At 44.4% G+C, this 23,788-nt stretch overlaps 1 protein-coding gene across 1 annotated transcript in view; it reads left to right on the plus strand.

Moving 5' to 3' along the window:
- Positions 1-1,770: 1,770 nt before the first annotated feature.
- Positions 1,771-23,788, plus strand: part of itga8 (integrin, alpha 8) — a 35,132-nt gene continuing 13,114 nt past the window's right edge. The window contains exons 1-15 of the mRNA XM_079275573.1: positions 1,771-2,063; positions 2,355-2,485; positions 5,056-5,156; positions 5,235-5,358; positions 6,812-6,873; positions 7,306-7,351; positions 9,269-9,394; positions 9,532-9,576; positions 11,041-11,084; positions 12,808-12,864; positions 13,067-13,119; positions 13,203-13,408; positions 16,179-16,376; positions 20,576-20,621; positions 20,835-20,942. Coding sequence (XP_079131699.1) covers positions 1,870-2,063; positions 2,355-2,485; positions 5,056-5,156; positions 5,235-5,358; positions 6,812-6,873; positions 7,306-7,351; positions 9,269-9,394; positions 9,532-9,576; positions 11,041-11,084; positions 12,808-12,864; positions 13,067-13,119; positions 13,203-13,408; positions 16,179-16,376; positions 20,576-20,621; positions 20,835-20,942 — 1,541 coding nt within the window. The 5' untranslated portion in view covers positions 1,771-1,869. The remainder of the gene's footprint in view (positions 2,064-2,354; positions 2,486-5,055; positions 5,157-5,234; positions 5,359-6,811; positions 6,874-7,305; positions 7,352-9,268; positions 9,395-9,531; positions 9,577-11,040; positions 11,085-12,807; positions 12,865-13,066; positions 13,120-13,202; positions 13,409-16,178; positions 16,377-20,575; positions 20,622-20,834; positions 20,943-23,788) is intronic.

Raw genomic sequence — 23,788 nt, forward strand, 5'->3', positions numbered from 1 at the left:
ATGGATTTGTCTAATGCAGAAAGGATGTGGGCCTAATCTGACACAACAATCTGCCTTACAGTCTCAGGAGTTTGTAAAGAGAGACGTGGGCACAGTGCGTAGAATAGAAAGCGCTACTGTGCGGGTGCAACGATCAATCCAGGTGGACCTGCAGTAAATCTGTGATCGGAACACATTGGCAGACTGACGGGACTTAACCTGAACAGTGTCTGTGTAAATGTGTGTATTCCTGGAAATGGGATGTCTGTGAGAATTGTATTGAATGTGTGACAGTGGAGAAAAGGATTACAGATGAAAGTGCACACACTGAAACTGAGCTGCATTGAAACATGTGTTACCTGGTGCCCGGGAACAGCCACACTGAAGCCAATTGGGCCAAAAGAACAGGAATATGTCTGCTGCCTCCTCAATCCATCATCATCACCATTTATTTTATGTATTTTTCCTCCTGTGCTCATGTGTCCCCCCCCCCCCCCCCTTCATAGATTTACATTGACAGAGTTGAGACAGAACAGACCCTCTCCCTTAATCTCGTCTCTCTCTCACTCACACACACACACACACACACACACACTTCACTGTTGCACAAAAGGGGATCAGGTGGATGTGACAAGGTGAACCAGGTTCACACAATTGAAATGAAAGAAAGGAAGGAGACGGGGTCACTGGAAGGGATTGACGGGATGATGAATTGCTGGATGGATGGAAGGACATGTGTTGAAGGAGGACAGCAGGGCAGGTGGAGGGAATGGCGGTGAGACGCTCCTCCACCTGGCAGGTCAAGGTCTTCTCACTCTTTACCTCACCTTCCCACCTGGTTCCTATCAACTCTCCTGACAGAAAACACACCACTGACTGTGCTGCTGCTCCACTGCAGTCTTAAAGTGAGTCTGGTGGTGAAGATCAGTTCATCCCTAATGTGCCCATTAGTTTAAAACAAACTCCCCAATCTGATTTACAGCAGATTGGGAGCAACATTCACCAATCTTCCCAATACACGTGCAGAGTTTTTGATAAGAAAAATGTGCCGAAGAGTGAATATACAAAATAACTGCCTGCTCTGGCCCGTCACTTCTTTAAACTGCATGTTTTCATTGCAGGATATTCATTTCAGCGAGAGCGAACTAGGCCGATGTCACGTCGGAGGTTTAAATGGCCTGGTGTTGAGTGAAACGGTTAGCGGGCCCAAACTGCCTCAACGTGCACGGCTCAAGAGCTTTCTGCTGTAAACCGACATAATAATTACTGACGTAATTCGAGAGATTATTCCCAACGGAAAGAAATGCAGGTATGGTTGAACAAAGTGGCCAAAATAAAGTCTAATGTGGTCCAATTGATTACAAATCTTTGCATTTACGCGCGCACGCGCAAAGTCGCTACGTGCGTATTTTTCCTGGACTAATTTGAGCGTGTGGCTGTAAATCTCACTTTAATATTATTTATTGTTTCAGGTTGAAGCTCTCAATTCGCCACAGAAAATTTGCCTGTGCCATAAAAGGAGTGGTGACGCGCCTGTCCCGTTGCGCGCTCAGATGTGGTCTGTGCCTTGTAATGCGTGTGTGTGTGTGTGTGCGCGCGCGTGTGTGTGTGTGTGTGTAGGGGGTAACGTTTTGTGTAGAGGGCGGGGGCCGGGCAGTGTCTTGTAGCTGAGACTCTGAACAGACCTGGTGTTTTCAGGGTGTCAGGAGGCAGTTTTGGGGGAGCGCAGTGATCAGTGACAGCCAGTTTGCGGACTTAACCCGGGACAAACCTACCTCACCTGGACCGAGGAAACCCTCTGTCTCTCCGCCCTCTCTCCCTCTCTCTCTCCTTCCTCCAGTTCTCTCTCATTTTTGGGGGAAATAGTGCGCATCTGACTGTTCTGTGGGGATGGAGCGCGTATGTGACTGTGCTTCCTCCGCTGGGATGTTTTTTCTCGGGGTGATGTCGGTTCTGTGGCCGGCGCTAAATGGAGTTTTGAGTTTCAACCTTCACGCAGAACATCCTACGGTTTACAGAGGACCCGATGGAAGTTATTTCGGCTATTCTGTGGACTTCTACCAAGCTTCCTCCGACAGCAACACGTGAGTGGCAACATCAGGACTGAAGTTGTCCCACCAGGGTCCTGCAGAGTTAAACTGTACCTGTACATTAACCCGCCAAGATATGCTTTACAGTAGACTCAATAGAATTGATTCCAAATGATGTGAGGAGAAAAAATATAACAAACTGGAACGGGATTCACATTTCTGCTGCACAGAGCAAACCAGAGTTATGAACAGAAAATAATATTTGAATGAGAAAGTGCAGTGACTGCACAAGTTTGCATAATGCATTGTACACTTTCCTACTTGTACCTTGGTTTTTCTTTTCAGGATCAGTGTGTTGGTTGGGGCTCCCAAGGCGAACACCTCTCAGCCCGGCATTGTGGAGGCTGGGGCTGTCTACTACTGCTCCTGGCCTGGACTGCCCGACAGCTGCAGACAGATACCTTTTGATAGTTCCAGTGAGTTACCTGAAAGCTTTCTCAAGTTCTTTTCATTTCACGGATCAAAATATATTCATGAAAGACCTCCTGAGGCTCCCACCGGGTTTAAACATGTTCCATAGACTCCTGTTTTAAGTTATCTTTCATTGTTTTGTGTCCTTTTTAAGTCATAGGTGGCTCCAGATGTTGCTCCGTCCATTTGGAACCAGTTTTGTAGCCCGCGTGTACGTGTGTGGATATGAGTTGGCACATGTGCTGTTGCATATAAAAAGAGAGATAAGACATGTGGGTCTCATCAGCTTCATCTGACTAAAAAGGTGGCTGGCGGGTTTGCTGGTACAAGCCTGCATCAGGTTGATTATGGGTTTCAATATATTATCATCAAGGTTAACTGTCCAATCAGCCTGTGTTTGTGCGTCCAACGTCTCTGATGCACGCTTTTCCATCTGAGTAGTAAGTGTGTGTGCACGAGGTAGAGAGAGAGAACAAGTGAGAGAACGAGAGACAGAGAGGGGGGGGGTGGTAAACTGTATGCACATGGGAATTTAGTTCCCCTTCAGAGGAAAGGGGGATTGGGTGAGGTCTGCTTTTTATTAGATTTCGAAAATGTATCCCTGTCTCCTCTCTCCACCCCTTGTCTCTGTCTCTCGCTCTCCATCAGTCAATCCCTCTCTCTTTTTGTTTTTCAGGGGGGGGGGGGATGTGAGGACTACAAAAAGAGAGATGTAGAAGGAGCTGATCGTTTGTTCCGCATTTAACTTTGGTGGAAATTGGTTCGAGCTGCAACAAGTATTCTGTCGGGAGAAATAATTTATCTGACAGGATTCTGAGAAAGTTTCAAGCATACATGAACATTAGATTCGTGTTAACAGTATCACAAGCTCAAGTTTTAGTTCGGAAGTTGTACGTGAGGATGGGGCTGCGGCAGCAAGTGATACTCACTTCAGGATTTCAACAGATGACTGTCACGTTATACACGCTGCTGTGTGCACATGCATGAATATGATTGGATGTTTTGCTCGTCAGCTGATGTATAAATGAGTTGCTAAAGTGTGAATGAAACCGCTGATAGCCGATCAGCTGATCGTGCAGGACATCATTGTTCTGCCTGAACTAAAGAAAGGCCCCATGATGCAGATGAGGGTAAACTTCCAAATGTGAGGATCATTTTCTAGTTTTTTCCCTGAAGTTAATTATGTGTTCTTTTCCCCAAAGGGCTTAGTTTTAGTGTGAAGTGTTTTGGGGAAAATTCCAGGTCTGGGGGATATAAGAGTCAACACAGAGGAGCAGATGTGTGCGTAGTCGTGTGTATGCGTACACTAGAATGGGTGTGTGATTGATGACAGTGGTTACGGTAGATATTTCTAGAGTTACAGCAGACCCTTTATTACAGGTATAAACCAGACTCATGCACACTGTTAAAAAATAGCAGCACGAGTGGTGACCATCTGTGTGCACTGTACTGGTTAACGTCCATACATCAGCCTCACATGTGACTGAGTATGTGTGTGTACCTGTGTGAGCTGTACGGCTTCAGTGACGCTCTGCAGATGTGTGAAGTAGGGCCAGTGCCGCGGGGTGATTGGATGTCCGTGATTAGAAAGAAAGACAGCTGGTCTCTTGGTTCTTCTTGCTGATCAATTACATGCATCTTTCATAGAATTATTTCGAGAAATATACAGAATTATTTTTTTTACATTTCTTTGCATTCTTCAGAGAAACAATATCGCAATTTTCTTTTACTTATCCTGGAATTAAAAATAACTTTTATGACCCTGGTTCTTTAACCTTTCGGTCTATAATATGATGAGAAAGATGCATTTTCTTATTCAATATAGTGGTGATTTTTCTCAAGATGTTTATGTAAAAGCATGCAAACACACAATTTGAACGACGGTATCTGCAATATATCCTGTAAATGATGATGGGGACAAGATATACATTTACAAATATATTTTAAATCGAATTAACTCAAGAACAATCCACTGTACACCTGCTGTTATGCATCTATCGTCTGCCTATATATGCATGTGCTTATTTAAGTGTGTGTGTGTGTGTGCATGTGCTAAAGGAAGGTGTTTAACGTGGAGGGGTCCTCACAGATCTAAAGAGACCCGGCTGGTCTTTAACAACGCTGGAAAATATCTACAACAGAGACACACATGCACTCACACCAAATCTAACACTTTATTGTGAGTCGGCTGGGAAATGCTCATAATGTGCACATACAACCGCGCGCGTGTGTGTGTGTGTGTGTGTGTGTGTGTGTAGGCCAAGTTAGAGTCTTAAGTGTTGTTATACTTTATAGGAAAAGCTTTAACTGAAAAAAAGCCCCCAGCATCCTGACAAATGTCTTTTCTGAGGGCCAAATGGTGTTTTGATGTTGGTTATAGGCTTATTTAAGACTGTTGCTGTTTGTTCTCGCTTATCAAGGACAAATGCTTTCCACTCTCAAAGGCAGAGCTCAAGGCCTGGATCCACATTACCACAGTCAATATCAGCTTTTACTGGTGTCATTATGAAATGTCTCTTTCGTTCTCTTTTTTTTACGTCTTATCCACTTCCCCTCTGTCTCCGTCGCTCTCCAGATAACAGGATGATAAAGGTAAACGGCACCAGAGAGCCTCTGGAGTTTAAGTCGCACCAGTGGTTTGGAGCATCTGTCAGGACACACAAAGGAAAAGTGGTGGTGAGTGGACATGACGTGGACTAACATCCAAAGTCAGTATTTCTTTAAATGGGAATCAGAATTGCATTTGTTGTGCAGGCATGTGCTCCTCTCTACCACTGGCGGACAGTGAAACTGAGTGGGGAGAAGGACCCCGTGGGGACCTGCTATGTGGCCGTCCAGAATTTCAGCGCCTACGCAGAGTACTCACCGTGCAGGACCAGTGAGTCACCGTGCAGCCTCGTCTCCAACTGTCTCCAACTCCCTTTGACTGGCCTCCATTCTCCCTTCCATTGTTTTTCTCTTCCTCTCTCTGCTGTCAGCATGAACACAAATGAACCGTATCATTCATAATGTTAGGACGTGGCTTTACCAGACCATGTCCTAATACACTGTGTCAGTCATATATGTCACAATATGGCATGACGTTTAAATGCGTTGCACTGATTTTTCCTATAAAACATAATATCTAGGCCGCGAGTTTAAAGGGTTAGTTCACCCAAATCACACACGACAAACCATTTCTCACTTCCCTCTGGTAGTCTGTAGCCATGCCGATAGTTTAGGTTTAATTCCTCCAGGTTTTGATGTCTGTCTCTGAGATTCCATCCTCCACCCCACTCCACTTGAGGTGAATGTAATTTAGCTTTTGTCATTATATATTTAAATACTTTAACAGCACACATTTGCTGTGTGCCTGTTTCACAGGATAATCCACAGACTTCACCGGGAACACTTGTCATTGAAATCACCATCTGCTGAAGAAATAGTCCCGATGACAACTGTTGATAGCGTGTTTTTAAGACGTTTTTTAAAATGTTTTTTTACCAACAAACTTCCATTACCTCCTACTGTATTTGCGTGGCAGCAGAAATCTCAGATGTATACTTTAAAACCTGGCCAAATAAACTTCTTTCTGTCAACGGTTCTGTAAATGAGATTCATGGGATTTTCCTAGACCGCTCCCTTTCTTCATCTCCAGTTTTTTCTTTCTCTCTTACAGTTTTTTGCTGTGATCCATCTCTCTCTCTCTCTCTCTCTCTCTCTCTCTCTCTGTATCGTGATATGAGGCACCAGCAGAGTATGATAAGGAGAAATGGAGGCTATCAGGTGGCACATCGTAAACAGCAGATCAAACACAGCCCTTATCGTCCTCTCCATCATCTGCGCTGCATAAAACACCTCACTGTTCACACTTGCGTATACTCCCATACACACAGTTTCATCGTTACACTCCCTCAAGTGCTTGAAGGTCGTTAAAGATCTCTATTTTGTTGTTTATGTCAGTTCTAACTAATCTAGACGAGAATAATCGCATTGTAAATTCAACTGTTCTCAAGGGGGGGGAATAACGCTGCAGAGGTAGTATTTCTTTATTGTGTCTAAGTAGGATTTTTCTGCCTCCGACAGATGTTTTGCTTCATCTTAACATGGATCTACAATCACTCAGACTATAACAACAACTCACCTTTTGTTTATATGTGCAGGTGTGTCGCATAATTAGTCTTCCCCTCAGGTTGCCTCTGAAACGGAGAACACTTTATTATGTGCACATAAGTTCTGTTTAGTAGTTTAATCAAAAAAAACATTTCAGTGGTTCTTTGTTCCATAAAATGTGTCTTTTTATCAAGTACGATGTTTTTATAGTGTTTGAAAGATGTTTGTGTGTTTTTCAGATGATCCAGACCCAGAGGGACAGGGCTTCTGCCAGGCTGGTTTCAGTGTGGATTTCACCAAGGTAAAGATTGTAGCAGCCATCGTACAGACCTGCACACATCTTGTCTCCTGACAAAGTGCAAGCAGAGGGGTTTTCTTCACGCACAAGACCCCCCTCTGAGATTTATGGACACTGGGAAGATGAGAGCATTTTGTCCCTAGAGGAGCCTCCCCTCCTGATGTGACCCATCGCCTCTGAGCACAACAGACCAAACACACGCACACGCACATACACATTCCTTCACTGTATAGTCAGTGTGAACTGTGACCTCTGTCTCGTGGTCCAACTCTACCCTCCTGTACAGGAAGTTGTCATTCTCTACAGGATGACAGCGGGATTCATATATGCGCACATCCATACACAGCTACACACGTTATGTACCCCTGTAGCCTCAAACAAACGCACACAAACATCTGTCACGTGACTAACCCTAACGAATTGTATTTATTCCAGGAAGGAATGCTGGTGGTAGGAGGACCTGGAAGCTTTTACTGGCAAGGTAACTGCAGCAGCAGTATGTACGCCTGTATTTGGTCCCTCTTTGCAATGATTTCATAGATGGGAAGGTGTTCAAATGTGGGAAGAGAATGTAGAGGAGTTTAACAGTCAGTCAGTCCACATACACACGCATGCACGTGGACACACTTGCCAAATCTGCAATTTCATTACCAGGGGTCTTACGTAGGATGAGGTGGAAAGAAATGTGTCTCTTTCGCTTTCATTGCAGCTTTTCATTTACTTTTTCCCTCCATTGCTTGCTCCTTCACTTCATGCAGCTCTCTGTATGTAACAGTGTAACAGGAAATGGGTGTTTGGGCTCCGTAATGAGCTGATCGGGGGGTAATGGAGTGTAGAGGAACTGCCCCTCTTCCCCGTGATAAAGCGCAGAGGGGCTTGGAAAAGCTTCAATGAGAGGAAGAGGCTCAAGGGCAGGCTACAGGGTTGAGAAGGAGAGAGGAAATGTGGGGAGGATTTAAAGACTGAGCAGGGAGGACGGTGGGAGCGACAGAGGATTGTTAAGGAGATGATAGAAACATGTTGCAGCGTAGGGGGGGGGGGAGAAAGATGAGAGGTGAGGGAGCGAGTCGGACACAGAGAAAGAAGAAGAAAGATGGATCTTCTGCTCGATTAAAGCAGTGCTGAGGTCAGCTAGCTTGCTGGATATGCAGGGCTAGTCAGAGCAGAGGGATGAAGTGTCTTCATCGGTGGAGTAACAGCTAGATCGTGTCAGAGTTCAGCTGTTGAAGTGTAGCGCTACTCCCCCAACTCCAGGTGCATCAGTGTGTGTGTGTGTGTGTGTGTGTGTTATCCCAGTATAGTTTAGTTTCCTAAAAAGGAGACAGTTGGTGATAAGTTGCACAAAAAAAAGGCTTTTTTCTTTATTTGTAACCCCCATGTGTGCCTTCACAGCAATTCATTTTTTTAGAAAAGAAAGATGGAGCAAGAGGTCAGAAAAAAAGGGGAAAGTGCTCCAATTTTTAAAATATCATTTCGGATTGTTGTTTGGCATGGCTGCTGTTGTTACATGTGGTTAACTAATAAATGCTCCAACATACAAAACCGCTCGAGACAGACATCACAGACGGCCTAATGGACTCTCTGTGCCCTCAGCGTGGCAAGGCTGGCTGCCTCCAGTTAAAACACTTCCTCCGAATGTTTATAAAAGCACTCAGCCTGGATTTTACAGCTTCTAATATACAACGATTATCTTCAGCCTTCAGCCTGAGTCATCATAAAAAAAAACCCTCTTTTATATACAATCTTGATGTCTCTGGGTGTAAAGGACACTTCAAATTGGCTGCAGTGACTTATGTGTTAACAGTTCGTAACACGGTGTCTCATCAATCAGACGGAGGTTTCATCATGAGTTGATATAGGGATATGTTATTCTGGGAGACGAACTCGCAGCGCAGTGTGAGAGAGAAGAAGAGGGAGAGGGGGTGGAAGGGGAGGGGAGGGGAGGGTTAAGAGGGCACATTTGCCTCCTTGTCAGTGCACACACACGCACACATATTAAGAAAGATTCATGGAAGGTTCATTGCGGCCGCAGATAAAATCATTTGTTTGTTTGACCTCTTGTTCAACTGCAGAGGAAGGATGTTGTTTGTGCGTGCTCACCTATAATTCAAACTCCGTCGCTACAGAGAGGATAGGCGTTTTCGCGACTATTTTTCCAGCTATTCCTTTGCCAACGATGTGTTTTTCGCTTTCCTCAGGGAAGACTTCCATGTGTTGTTCGCTCTGTGCATCTTTCATGGAGAGCAGACGGGTCAGCTCCAGCAGGTTTCTTTAGCAGAGGGCAGCGGTGCCCCTTTCATGGGATCTGAGCTGAAATCACTGGCCATGAACAGATGTGACTCTCTCACCCTGAGTGTTTGTTTTGTATTTATCTGTGTGTGTGTGTGTCTGTGTGCAGGTCAGGTAATGACAGCGGGCATAGCTGAGATACTGAACGGCTACTCTTTGAAGGCAGTGCTAAGACGGGTTCCAGGAGAGAAACACACTCGAGCTGCTGAAGACACACACGACGACAGCTACCTTGGTAACTTGCATTTACAAAACAAACACAAAGTGACAACCGTTTTAATCTAAACAGTAATTATACACTACATTACACACACCACGTACAGTGAGTTCATTTTGCCCCCATGTCATCATGTGCAACCAATTTCTCTCTAGGTTACTCTGTGGCAGTGGGGGAGTTTACAGGAGACTCCGAACAAGGTGAGAAAGCCAACGATTCATTACGGCTAACCACACGCTGCAGTAGAGAAATCCCTCACTGACAACAGCAGCAGCCACACTGCAACACCGTCTGAAGCGCTGCAACGCTCGACACTCTCTTTGTGTTCTCTCTCCGGCTGGATGCCAGGGCCACTGTGAGGGGTGTTGTAGGGTGAGCGATAGGCAGTGGACAGCTGGGTGACAGTGTCTTGGTCTGAACTCAAAGGCAGTAATGAGAACCGTCTCTGTATGTCTGGGTCGCGACCCTGAGGGGACAGGACTTTGGGAACTGCTGATAAAGGGATTTCCTCTCCCCCATTTTGACTGATTAGAATGATTAGAGGCAGACTCCGCAGACCCCTTCAGGTCCAGAGTGAGTCGGCAATCTTTTCTGGACTTGAAATATGAGGTGGGAAGACAGGCCGGCACGCACATACAGCATCGTTTTATTAAAGAGGTGCAGGTGGGGGAAAATGTGAGTTCATCTTTGTTGAACCTTTCAAGTGAAAGGCCAAAATAAAGTCAGTTATGATTACTAGAAATGTACAAATCGTTTTATTTTACTTAGATCCACTTATATACACACTCTGGTGGCTTGCCAGCAGTGTGGCTTTGTGATTCTCATCTCTATGCGAGCTTCAGGTGCTGCTGACGTTCATTCCCATGCCATCGGTTTGTCAGCGCTGCAAAGGAAACGCAGAAGTAATTCAAAACAAAGCTCGGCTCTTTTATGAAACCGTTATAAACCGTTTAAATCATTTTTTTATTGCTCTCTCTTCAAACACTGTCATCACACACTCACTCTTCTGTAGCTCTGTCACACGCATGAGACCCTCCTCCCCCAATGCCACTTCAGCTTCCCATTCATAGTTTCCTGTCTATCAGAGGCTCTTTGCTAATCACCGTTTAGTGGGATCTTTGCGGGACAGCCTTACGTTTACATGCCCCCATGCCAATCCCGCAAAGGCCCCGAATGCCCTCTGGCACAACACATGTCAGTGAGTCTTAAAGTGAGCTTTAAGAGGTTACACATGCCTGTTGATGTGTTATGTTGTGGTATGAAGCTTATTCTCGTTAACTGGTCGTTAGTTGTGAGTGAGGATGGAGCTGGGAAGTCCTGGTTTATAGGCCTTGTGGTTGAACCTTTTGGGTAAAGCTGGAAGGCAGGAAGAGGGGACCCTGTCTTCTCTCTCTGTGTGGGTCCCTCAGATCGTCCCTAGAAGTCCACTGCACCACACTCATCGATCAGTACACAAGCACAGAGTACCCACTCACTCAGTGTGTTCTCAGCAACACTTGGCCCTTCTGACAGGGTGGGCTGGGGAGGGGCTTTAAGGGTTCAGGCCTTTGAGACAAACCTCTGATGAGCCCTTTCTTTCTCTGTAAGTATTTCTCACACATACACACACACACACACATACACACACACAAGTCTGATTTTGTCTTTGTTTGTATGTTTCCCAGAGCTGATAGCCGGAGTCCCAAGAGGAGCACAGAACTTTGGATATGTGAGTATATGAACTGACAAGTAAATCCAGAAATTAAAAAAATACATTTGTTTTGTCATTCAGCAGCAATAGCATTGTGACAGACTGGTGACAATCTAAGAAATGGAGTGTCTATTTGCACCCGGGTGAGAATCCCACAGCAGCTATTTACATTTATTTACACCCAGCCATGTTCAATATGCTACTGAATTTAGCAATAGGTAGCGGGCCGTAAAGCTTTCTAATTAATGCAGATGTTGCGTTATAGGTAGGAATGCACCCAGTGTGCAAAATACGGGCGGTGCCAGGGGGTCCGAGACCCCTTGATTTACCCTTCAGACCCCCTGAAAGCCTCAATAGCAAAATTTCGGAGGAGTCATTAAAGTCATAAGAATAATTAGTCACTTGCAATTGTCGCTAAAATGTCTTAAGCTCACCAATGACCAGCAGTTTTCATTATTCAATTTAAATGCGTTCAACGATAATCTGCTCCAAAACCAAAATAGTTTTGACAGATGTTGTTTATCCCTCCAGTGTGTTTTCCAGATACTTGTAGACTCTTTGCTCAGGAAACATTGGCGCCATTTTTGGTGGCTTATGGTGACACTTGCATGAGGTTTTTCTTACTTCTGTGTTCTGTATCTGACTTCCATTTTTTTCTGCCATCCGTATGCTATATAAAAACCGGCCATTTTTGCAGATGTATGTGTGGCAGTCTGTGATCTGAGAGAGATACGAAGTACAGTGTAGGCTTTTTGTGCAGACACACACACACAACGAAGTCATCTAGAGTTGAGCTTTTACTGTACACATACGTATCTACATAGATCCCAGAAATAATGTATGTGCGTCTATGCGTCTAGTGTTCTCTTATGGGAACATGTCCCTAGGGCTGACAGTGTCCTCCCTAATGACACACAGCTTCCGCTGCATGTGGAGGGCGGTGACCCCACCTAGCCCCACTAACCCTTCTCCACACACGACCCCTAACCCTAACCTGCAGTGCAACCGCAGGACTAGCTACACTGCAGACAAACTGCAACTGTGTGTCTGGACATTGTAGCCGGTGCGAGGATGCTCCTTGTAAAGAGGGCTTTGCAGCTCGCAGCAGGCGGAGTGTTATGAGGGATGCAGGTAGGCCATGTTAGAGGCCTGGCACTGGTGTAGCTGTCAACCCAGATTGGGTTTCTTCTGTGACCAATCTGACAACTCAGAGTGCAAGAAGGTTAACGTCAAAGCTAGAGATTCAATATTTGTGTTTACACATCCTCCTCAGTCTGTGTTCATATCCCTTTTTAGTATGTCTTTGAGACATCTGTGAATGGGTCAACGTGCATCTCCTGCGTCTGTGTGTGTGTGTGTGTGTGTGTGTGTGTGTGTGTGTGTGTGTGTGTGTGTACGTGTAGCCCCCCCGGCTGTCTCCATGTGGTTGTTATTTTAGGTCTTATGAAGGAATTCTCAGCCTCCCCCCTCCGTCTCTCCCCATGACCGGGGTTAGGATGGGGGGGGGGGGGGGGGGGGGATGGTTAAGGCACAAAGATGATGATGGTGGGGGAGTGCAGAAAAAAGAAAAGGGGTTTCAGTCGATTAAAAGCTTGTTTATGCATTTATTTTCCAAATCATTCTTCATGTGCCTGTTTGTCAGACTGCTTGGCTATGTGTGAGCTTGGAGTGCTTTAGGACAATTTCGGGTGCTTTATTAGTCACACTGGATTGTATCTGACATTCTATCTGCTTGTTTTAGGTGGTAATGATCAACTCCACGAATCTGTCCTTTATCCAGAACTTCACGGGGGAACAGGTAGGAGCATTAACACAGCCCGGTCACAGTTATAGTGCGGGGCAGCATATACACCACTGCACCATGGGCAGCAGCTGATATGGATTTTCTTCCATTTTTGAATGAATTCAATTTGAATGGGTCTATCAATGAAATTAGATGAGATCATGTATTGGGTTTCATGGTTGAAAATACTCATGTTCCTTTCTTGTCTGTTCCTCAGATGGCCTCCTATTTTGGCTACTCGGTGGCTGTCGCTGACCTGAATGGAGATGGGTAAGTAGAAAATGTCCTTGTCACTCTGGACACGTACTCTCTTCTGTCTTTCGCAGCATTGAAACCACAGCTTATGTCCCCAGGACCGACGATGTGCTGGTTGGAGCGCCCCTCTATATGGAGAGAGAGATGGAGAGCAAACCCAGAGAGGTGGGGAGAGTGTACCTGTACCTGCAGATGGCCCCGCTCACTTTCTCCAAACCTGTTGCACTCACCGGCACACACACCTTTGGGCGCTTCGGCACAGCTATAGCACCCCTGGGAGACGTCAACCAGGATGGATACAATGGTATGCTGAAAGGATAAAATGCAGAAAGAGACAGAGAAGAAAGGGAAAGATGAGATTAAAAAAAAGGAAATTGAGCCAGATGAAATTCATCTGAAAAACAAAAATATGCAAGATGAGAGAGACAGCAAAAAGGAAAAAGAGAAGGAGATGAGAAGATTAAACAAAATCATTGAATATGTTTTATGTGGCAGTACGTGAGCCTATTTCTGTTGTACTTGTCTGCCCATGTGCAGCTGGTGTCTCCTGTGCCTCTTGGACTGTTTTGTCTCTTACTGAGGAAATCCTATCAGATGCTGCTGCTTGAGAAACTTTAAGCTCTTCAGCCAATCAGGAAGTGCGGCGATGAAAGGTTGTCTGGGTGAACTTGTTTCCTCCTGTGATGATCGGGGATAAGGCCATGTGTGTGTAAGTGTGTGCCTGTGTGTCGGAGTTATTTTTAACTCACCAGATGTGCCCTGAGATAAAAATCATCTGGGAGTGTCTGTCCGGCAGCCCGGAGTTCATTCCTCTTCAATGTGTTTATTTTATCGTCGCATTGATTGGACAAAGACACAGGCACACACACACACACACACACAGACCCCGCAGCCTGCAGCCCAAATGCTCCATGAAGCTGAGTCATGTCTAATGCTGCTTTAAAAATGAATGAAGTGATGCACATCTGGCCCTCATATGACATCAGTCCCACTCATTTAAGTTTTATTTATTCATGGACAGCCTGCGTCAATGTGTGTCCCACCCCTTTCAACGCTTTAACCGTCGGATCATTAACCATTGGATCAATGCTGAAGCTTTCTCTGGCCTGAATCATGCTGTAAATGACATCAGGCTGTCAGGATGTGGCTGTCTCTGAGACGGAGATGGAGCCTCTCTGCCAGCTGCGGTGATATGCAGAGAGAATACTTGTTGCGAGTTAATCTAATGAGTACAAGTCCATGTCTGTGCATGATTTCACTATTCTGCATTACGCCGTCACCATGGAATCATTGTAATCGGGGTTTTCAACAGCATGTCAAACTTCTGTGTTCAAGTATACCTGTGCCCTTGTGTTCCACCCGTGCATAATGACTGACAGATCTCTGTCTGTGATGACACTGAGACTCACTGTCCTTCCTCCTCCCATAGCAGAGACCTCATCACTCCATTTCCAAAATTCTTCATATAAGCAGAACCATACCCATGTCCTCTCATCTTTATCACTTCATGCCGGCTGCAGAAAGAAACCTTAAAATGTAGCTCATTCAATTTGCAATGTGGCTTTTTTGTTTTCAAGTTGTTTTGTTTTATCAACCAAAACGGGCTGTCTGTCCCCATCGCTCAAAGCGTCAGCCTGTTTCTGTCTGCGAGTAACAATCTCCTACAGTGTTGGTCTCAGCGATCACAGTGGGTGTTCTGCTATTGTGCTGTGGATGTCTGCATTGAGTGGGATGCTGTTGAGCAATGCCCATGAGGGACTTTCACATTATTTGAAGACTTTTTAAAAAATTTGATAGTAAGATGTTTTTTTACACAGCTATTCAGTTATGTTCACATACTAACGCATATACAGACAGACTTACGCACACACAGGCTCATATATACACTTCTATACACACATGGTTGCATTTATCTTCTCTACCCCACAATCTGCTTCATGTGGAACTAGTTGTTTAGGCTGGGGGGGGGGGGGGGGGTCCAGAGACAAACAGGATGTCTAGAGGTGTTTGGACAGTTACAGCACCGACGGATAGCTTACTTTTATACAGAGCAGTGCAATGAGTGGACATTAAGAGGTTAAAGAGTGAACAAAATCTGTTTGCATGGTAAAATCTAAGACTTGTCATATCAGAGCAGGTGCTGTATGTTAATTGCTTTATCTCTGTTTTCATGGAGCCTATGTCTGTAGTCTTACCATGAGAAAAGGGATCCTACATAGAAAAAACACATTTTTGGGCAAAGTTGGAAAAGTTTTCAGGAGGTTTAAAGTTATTGCTCAATGTTTATGTGTTTTTGACTTTCCTACCGAGAATTCAATGAGAACATTGATACCAGCCTCATCCGCGAGGTATCGAGCCAGAGTCGAGAGACAATTAGCTGAGCTTGCTAATTGTTATATATCGTAGTTGTAACTCAGAAATTTCCTACCTCTCCTACTGCTTAGTTCAATGGTTCGCCTCTCAAAGTCAGAGAGCCTACTTCACATCCATTTACCCCAACTTCACGAAGAAGCAAAAGTGCCAGAAGTATGTGGAGGCTGCACAGTTCAACTGTGTGTACAAAGAAACATTAGTCTATCAACGTATCAATGTTTTTTTGTTTACGTTAGGCATCGTGCACCTAGAACCCTTGGTGCACGACCCCCCACCCCCCCCCCACCCAGAGCTCCAGCGTTATACTGAAGTCTTACACAGACACTATACAAGATTTAATAGATGCAAGCCAAGGCAATTTACAATTTACATCACCAATGCTAATATTGTGAACAATAAGGCCATTCACACTCACCATTAATATTTGTGAATGTGAAAGAGATGCAACATAGAATGTGGCAACTAATCAGTGAGGTTTAGAGGCCAGACAAGATTACGGTAAGCGATGAGTGAAACAAAAGGAAATTAAAGAAAAGAGGTAAATGATCATGCTGACATGGTCCGCCAGTGCAGGTAAAGGAAGGCCAAGCTCTTTTCCTTGTGTCTTTTTTTCTACTTGTATGTTTTCCACTGATTCTGTCTCAGGGGAGCCCTTATACCCTGCTGATGTCTAAACCATGCGTATATGTGTCATCCCTTAGACGTGGCGGTGGGCTGTCCGTTCGGAGGCGAGGAGCGTGGAGGCAGAGTATTGATCTTTAATGGTAACAGAGAAGTATTCACGCGAGGCCTGACGCTGAGCCAAGAGCTGAGAGCAGCCGGGACCCCCAGTGGCAGCTTGCCTGGATATGGATTTACTCTGAGAGGGGGCCAAGACCTGGACAACAATCAGTATCCTGGTAAATACTCAACAGATCAATCCTTCTCCACTCAACTCCCCGTGTTATCATCAAAATTCTTTCTCAGACTTGCATTCCTTGACTTTTCCACTTTCCTTCCAGCTCCTCTCATTACAGCCTCCCTCCTCTTCATTCTTGACCTCCACATTGCATGCCCCCCCCCCCCCATGCTCTTCTCCACTACCATCCCCTTGTTTTTCTGTATTGCTTTCCTCTACTCTGGTAAAGTCATCAGTCAGAAGAAGGGGGTACAGGGATGAGTGCCAATGAACTGCTGCATCATCCATTATTTGGGGATTTATAGAACTAAAGAAGGAGAGAAAGAAAGAAATATAGCAATACATTCGCCGCATATTCAGTCTGCCAGACCTCGGCCCATATCCCTAAAACGATTAGCCAAAAATGTAGCATTCAATCAAATTACATGAAGGAAACTCATTTTACTTTCTTTACTGGATACTTTCAACTTCTGACTTTAGAAAACATTAGAAACCTTATACAGTAACAATCATATGAGACCTGAAAGTAATTTGTTGGTGCAAAGCTGTGTATGTACAAGAGTTTTTAGTACAGAAAAAAAATCGATTTGAAACAAAGCAGGTCTGTAAAACCACTGTTTTACTACCTAATTTTCTCTCTAATTTAGAGCCACTCTGCTCAGCATTACTTTGGCTTTGTGCTTACACAGATTGGGCTGAAAAGGAGAATGTGTTTAGTTTTACCTATTATTTTCTTTGCCCCCACTCCCTTTCCTTTTCATTCTGCTATCATAACATATTTCTTCATTCCACAAACAGGATATCAAGGGACACACACACAGTGTGTGGCTTGTGATCAGTTTCACTGGCAGCTAGAGAGTGTGTGTTGAGCATGTGCCAGGCTCCAGGACAAAGCTGGACCCTGTGCAGACCCACCGCAAATCAGAGATCCCGAATTAAAATCATTGTACTGTAAATACACACACAGGGGTTACAGGCTGGTGGAGGAGGAAGTGGAGTAGCAACTCATGGGTGGCATAGCTTTCAGCCAGCACACACACACACACACACATCATATAAACACACGCACAAAAGAACATGGCGCGCTCGTGTCATCTGTCATTAGAGAGCTGGCTGACGGAAGTGAAACACACACACACACACACACACACACACACACACATAGAGAGTGTCGTTAGCAGGGTAGTAAAGTCACACTGTTCAAAGGAGCCAGAGATGTTTGATCAGTATTATGAGAGGACTGCACAGGCGTCTGGGGGGCCTGCTAAAGCTGCCATGTGCTCCCATAGAAGTTAAATGTCATTAGTCTACTGCAGGAACAGAGACAAGGAAGACGGTGATGAAGCTTGTTTTCCAAAAAGATTATATCACAGTCATTTATGGTTTTATTTGATAGCTTACAGTACGAAAAGAAAGGTGGCACACTTAAGATCTGCAGCCCAGAATTAAGCTTCATTAAACTACAGGCAACGTTGGTCGACACAGAAGCAGCACTGCGTTGATGTTTGATGCAGTGGAGGCCAATAAGCAGTGTGGTTCAAGCTAAAGGCCAGAGTTAAGGTTAGGGTCAGCTGTGTATCGGAAAGGGGTCAGATTGCCTCAGGGTGCATTTGAGGTCCAGCCAAGAGATCAAAGGTCAGAAACTGACAATGTTTTACCTGTCAATCACACTGACTTGCTCAGAGAGCCACAGACACAGAGACGTGGCGGGGTTGGTGATTTGGATGTGGTGGTGACGAGGGGTCATTAGGTCGGTGAGTAGGTGTAAAATCTATTGCTGGACTCATGTCTACTCGTATTTTTAGCGGTCATCTTTATTTTCAGCTCATTCTGGATGTGCTTTGTCCTTTTCATCTTAAAGAAAGTAAAAGATTTGTTCTTTTTTTGTGTGTTTTTGGGGGGGGGGGGGGGTTGCAAATGTTTTGTTCCCTCAGTATTATAATCACATCACCACATTTACTTTTAAACAAAACCTACTTTGTGCGTCAATCCTAAGAAAATCCTGTCTGCAGTGTGAAATATGTGCTTTTCAAGCCAAAGTGTTGAAAATATATATTATAGTTGGCAAGTCAGCAAATAGCCTTAAAATCCCACACGTGCACCCAAGAATTAAGAAATCCTCCATTTCTCTCTTAAAACCGCCTACTTTTCCACCGAGTGCCATTGACCTTTGGCATTTCATCATGGAGGCCAGTCCCCTGCAGCTAAACAGGCAGTCATGGCAGGCAGCCAGTGACAGCTTGACAGTCAGTCTAAACTCGGGATGGAGGTTGTGTTTTCACAGCCCAGGACAGACACCAACAGCTAAAGCAGCTCAGTTACAGATGATACCTGCACCTAGACCTGCCATCAATGAGCAGAGTGTATATGAGAGTCTACGTACTGGTGTGTCAGCCCTTTTGTGTGTGGGTATGGTTCGGTGTGTCTCTATGCACACACACACACGCCCACACTGAGCTCAAATCAACAGTGGCAGGCAAGTTTTCCTGTGCGTAAGGAAAAGGGATTGACATGAAAAGGAAAGTGGGCCGTGATTTGATTGAGCCCTCGGTGCAGCCATGCACGCACTCACACTCTCACACTTAACCCCAAAGGTGCCCTGTCCACAAATCAGTCTCATGTCATGCAGCGGTTTTGAAAGCAAACAAAAGAGTGAGGATAAGGAGTGCAGACAGCCACTGTGTTGAAGCTATATGGCAGGAGTGGATTTCTTGGTTACACAACTCCAACAGAGGGATGGACAGAGGAATTTGGACTGGGAGTGAGGTGGTCCCTCTCTGTCGCTCCCGCTGCTGAAAACACACCTTGCGTCTGATGGCTTTCACAGATTACGCTGTAAAGGCCAAGTGCGCTCTCCTCTGCCCTCCCTTTTCTATCAGTCCCCCCTTCCTCCTACTGCACTTTTTTCCCCCCTTTTCCGTACCTCTCCGGCAGCCCCACAAAACCCACATCTTGAGGTCCTTTCTTTTTGCAGGCTTTTCGATACAGCACACACACACACACACACACAGAGCCACATACTCACATAGCGACATAGCACACTCCAGGGGAAGAGGGACAGGGTCTAAATGTTTAATGTTGTGGTTTCAGGGGGGCTCAGTGACTGCAGCCAAAGGCAGAAACAGATGTGCTTCTCTCAGATTCAATTAGTCCCTTTCTTCTTAAATACGCAGGAGAGGAAAGACACAGCAAATGACAAGCAAATTCTACAAGAGAACACTTCCACCAGCTTAGTTCAATCCTGCATGCAGCAGGTTACCACAGATAGTTACTTATAGTTAGTAATGCTTAGCAATGCTTCTTAAATGTGAGTATTTAGTGTTGCTCATAGTTTTATGTCATTGTAAACCAAATCAATTCTAGTTTTTAGATCATTTTCATGGCATTTTTTAGTTTTTTTCTCTTATTTTATTGGCCAAACAATTAATAAAGTAATCATAAAAAATAATAACAGATTACTTAATAATGCAAATAATAATTAGCTGCAACCCAACTTGCTTTTCACTGAACGGCATGAGGTTATTCTGTCTTTCTTAGGATCACACAACTTAGTTTTGCTGCATCTGGTTGTGATGGCTTGTATCCATTAAGTGCCTCTCCTCAGTTTCACATTGTTTTAATCAGCACTTGTATGTGTGCATATCTGTGTGTGTGTGTGTGTGTGTGTGGGTGTGTGTGGCTTTCATTGGTATGTGTCCCCTAACCGCAGCCATTAAACACCAGGCTCTATTTTAAACTCATGAGAGCCAATTAACAGTGTGTGTTCATCACAAAACCCATGAAAACAAATAAAAATCACATATAGATGAGATCTGTTGCTGCTTACAATTAGGAGCTGTTGGGAAATGTTGCTTCGTGAAATGTGATTGGAGCGATGTGAACTTTCTAATGGCACTGGAATGCAGCACGGGGTCCCTGTCTTGCAGCAGATACACACACATACATACATCACATACATACATACATACATACAAACAAACACATGCATGATGAACTCAAAACAGCGATATCACACAATATTACTGTGTGTGTGTGTGTGTGTGTGTGTGTGTATTAAACGTGAGAAGTCTGTGTTTGATGAAGATTACTGGAGACCTTGAAATCAGTCCCATCTGTGGCTTTCTTTGAAGCTCTATTCCATTCTCTCTCTCTCTTTCTCTCGCCCTCCCTCTCTCTCTCTCGCTCTCTCTCTCTCTGCAGATCTGATCGTGGGGGCGTTCGGAGCAGGCGAGGTGTCGCTGTACAGGTAAGAATGAACAAGGCGTTCTGTCTCATTCTAAAATGCTTCTCAGTGTAGATTCACGTTTGTGCTTTTCCTGGAAGTCAGTGAGACTTTTAAATGTCTCTTGTGTCAGATTGTGTTACAGTGTGTGTGTGTGTGTGTGTGTGTGTGTGTGTGTGTGTGTGTGTGTGTGTGTGTGTGTGTGTGTGTGTGTGTGTGTGTGTGTTTCGTGTGCAGGTCTCGAGCTGTGGTGTCCGTGGAAGCTGCATTGATCTTAACTCCCAGAATCCTAAACCCCGATGACCGACAGTGTCACCTGCCTCAAACAGATATCATGGTTACCTGGTAAGAAGGGCATGCTTAGGTTGTTGGCGACAGACCTTGTGTGTGTGTGTGTGTGCATGCAGGTGAATTAAAGCTAAAGGGATAAAAGTCATAAGAACTAGAAGACTAATGAGGCCTACTTCTGCACTGAACACCAGCGATGTACCACAAATCATATTGCTTATACTGTATCATAAAACGGTATGCAGTATAAAGTATACGCATTCACAAATCACACACACACCGACAGATGTGACGAATATTTCACCCGCTGTGCTCTAGACGTCTACCATCAGCCAAGGTCTGTTTGTCCGTGTGTCTAATGCAATGATTTAGAAGTACACTGAAAAAGCATACTCATGTAACCTGGAAATAGAGCTTCATGGGACCCTGCTATTCATTTAAAACAGCATAATTATATTTTGATGATGTTATTGTTTCTGTGGGTAGCAGGCTGGCTTTGAACAGTCTGGGGGTGTGTTTAGTTGAGGGGAACGAGTCTAAAGGTTCCTGCTGCTTCGCCACAGTCTAGTGTTGGTCCAAAGTTATTGGGGCTGAAACCGCTGTCTGATTATTTGGACGGGAAAAGCGTGTTCGGCTAGTTTAACATCATAGCGTGTGTGTGTGTGTGTGTGTGTGTGTGTGTGTGTGTGTGTGAGTCTTGGCAGCAGGTGAAAAAGGAACAGGGTTTGGATCGGATTGACAGAGAGCACTAAACTGTGGAATTCTGTCAAAACATATCTCAGCTTATTTAAATAAACCGGCATAAAAGTTTGGTGGGAGGTATGGAATCAGATAGGACTCGTAGGACACAGACACACACATGCAGAGGGTCCAACAGCAGCTCGTAGAATTGAGGGATATCTGGGGCTCTGAGATTCTTCTGAGATTTTAGTTGTTTCCCTGTGGTGAGAGCTGGAGAGACGCATGATTGTAGGTTAGCTCCAGTTTACGATGTATTACCATTACATTGAGTCACGGGCTAAAGCATCAAATTGTTCCAAAAAATGACTACTCAGCAATCTTTGAAAACTCAGAGGGTCGTTTAACAACACTTAACGCAGTTATGAAGGTATTTCACTTCAAACCATCTAAGATAAAGGTCAAATTTATTTACAGTATTTTTGGGGCATTTTAAGCCTTTATTATAAACTTTTATAGATTTTTAAAAAGTAATATTGGTATCTATTTATTATGTATTGTATACAGTATTCTCATACAAACTAACAATCATTATTCTTATGAAATATATATTATCCATCCAGCCATTAACTTCCACTTATCCGGGGCCGGGTATTATCGAATTATTATCGATCTATCTATAATGTAATTTGCGCTGTCTGGAATGGAATTGTGATACACGAGAGGCTCAAACTGGGGCTAGATGGATGAAGGAGTGGTGGAAAAGGAGGGGCAGCTACTTAATGACCAGTCTTGAATTGAACGCTCCTTCTTACTCATTAAGCGGACCCGGGGAAGTCGGGGAAGGGATTTATGTGTTCCTATTTGCAGGGAGGGCCGTCTCGCAGTGTGCAGGGTGGTGGAGCAGATGCATTTAGGGGGAAATTACATGCAGTAATGACTAACCAAGCAGCAGCGCTGCTGTCTGTAAAATGGGGGTCATTTCCGCACTGCATATGCTTAAGTTTGACACACAGTGCTTATTAGAGTCACACACCCAAAATCACAAAACACACACATCCTTACATGCAACACGTATTAAACACGCATGAAACCACCTGCAGAGGTCAGCATGACTTACGGGAGTCATTGTTCAAATAGAAACCTGTATTTTTTATCACACATAACATAAACTCACATCTGCATCCCACGCCATCACCATCAGGAACACTAGCTCAGCATCATTGTGTCATCTAATGGGGATCCTAATTATTAACAAACACACAAGCATCCAACATCTGCTTTATGGACGTTAGAGTTTGCGGACTGAAACCAAATAAACAATATTCACATGAAGTCATTTACCTCGTGCCTCATATTGCTTAGTCTTTAGAATCAGGAGCATTGCGTCTGTAAGCTTCCTCCGATTAGTCCATATTAACAGTGCAGAGCTCCCTGTGTGGGAGTCACTTTCCTGTTCTTGATTAGAGAGGTGATAACACACACACACACACACACACACACACACACACACATTCTTACACATACGTTAATACACACTAAAATAGAGGAAATGCAGAAATGTTTCCCAGTCTCCCATGTCTGTGTGTCTAATCGAGGGGCTCACAGGGCCCTCAGCGGTATTCCCCACTGCCTCCTGGAGCACAGGAAGGAATCAATGCCTTGCTTAAGGGCAGTGTATTTAGTTATATAGTTTGTTTTTTTATGATTTTGTCATGCATAGAAATAAGAGGGAGGAGAGTGGTTGAAAAATGTTTGCAATGAATGAATAATATCATTGGAGCGTAGTGTGCAGTCATGATTTCTCCTAAATAAGTCACTGCTGTGACAGGCACCTAATTGTTGGTGTGCATAAACCGCACAACTCATGCTGAGATAGTATCGGCTGCAAATATGACCAGCCTGCGTTGGCTTTCAAGAAACCACAAATGAATATGAACTACGTTCAGAACGCACTGCATGCATTTGTGAATAATGCTGAAGCCTCAAGTAAATGGTAACAATTCACATCATGTTTCCAGACCTCCATTTCTACAGCTACATTACTAAAACAGCAGAATGTAATTCTGACCTACATGATAAATCCCAGTAAAGACAAATTAAAGACTCCTTACTGCCTTATTTTCCAAGCTTTTGAGAAAGAATAACTAACTGTAAAACATTCCAAATTAAGCTATTTTTTGAAAGACTTCTTGCTAGTACTTACTAGCAACATGTTACATCGA

This window comes from Melanostigma gelatinosum (genome assembly GCF_949748355.1).
Source record: "Melanostigma gelatinosum genome assembly, chromosome: 9".
NCBI lineage: Eukaryota > Metazoa > Chordata > Actinopteri > Perciformes > Zoarcidae > Melanostigma > Melanostigma gelatinosum.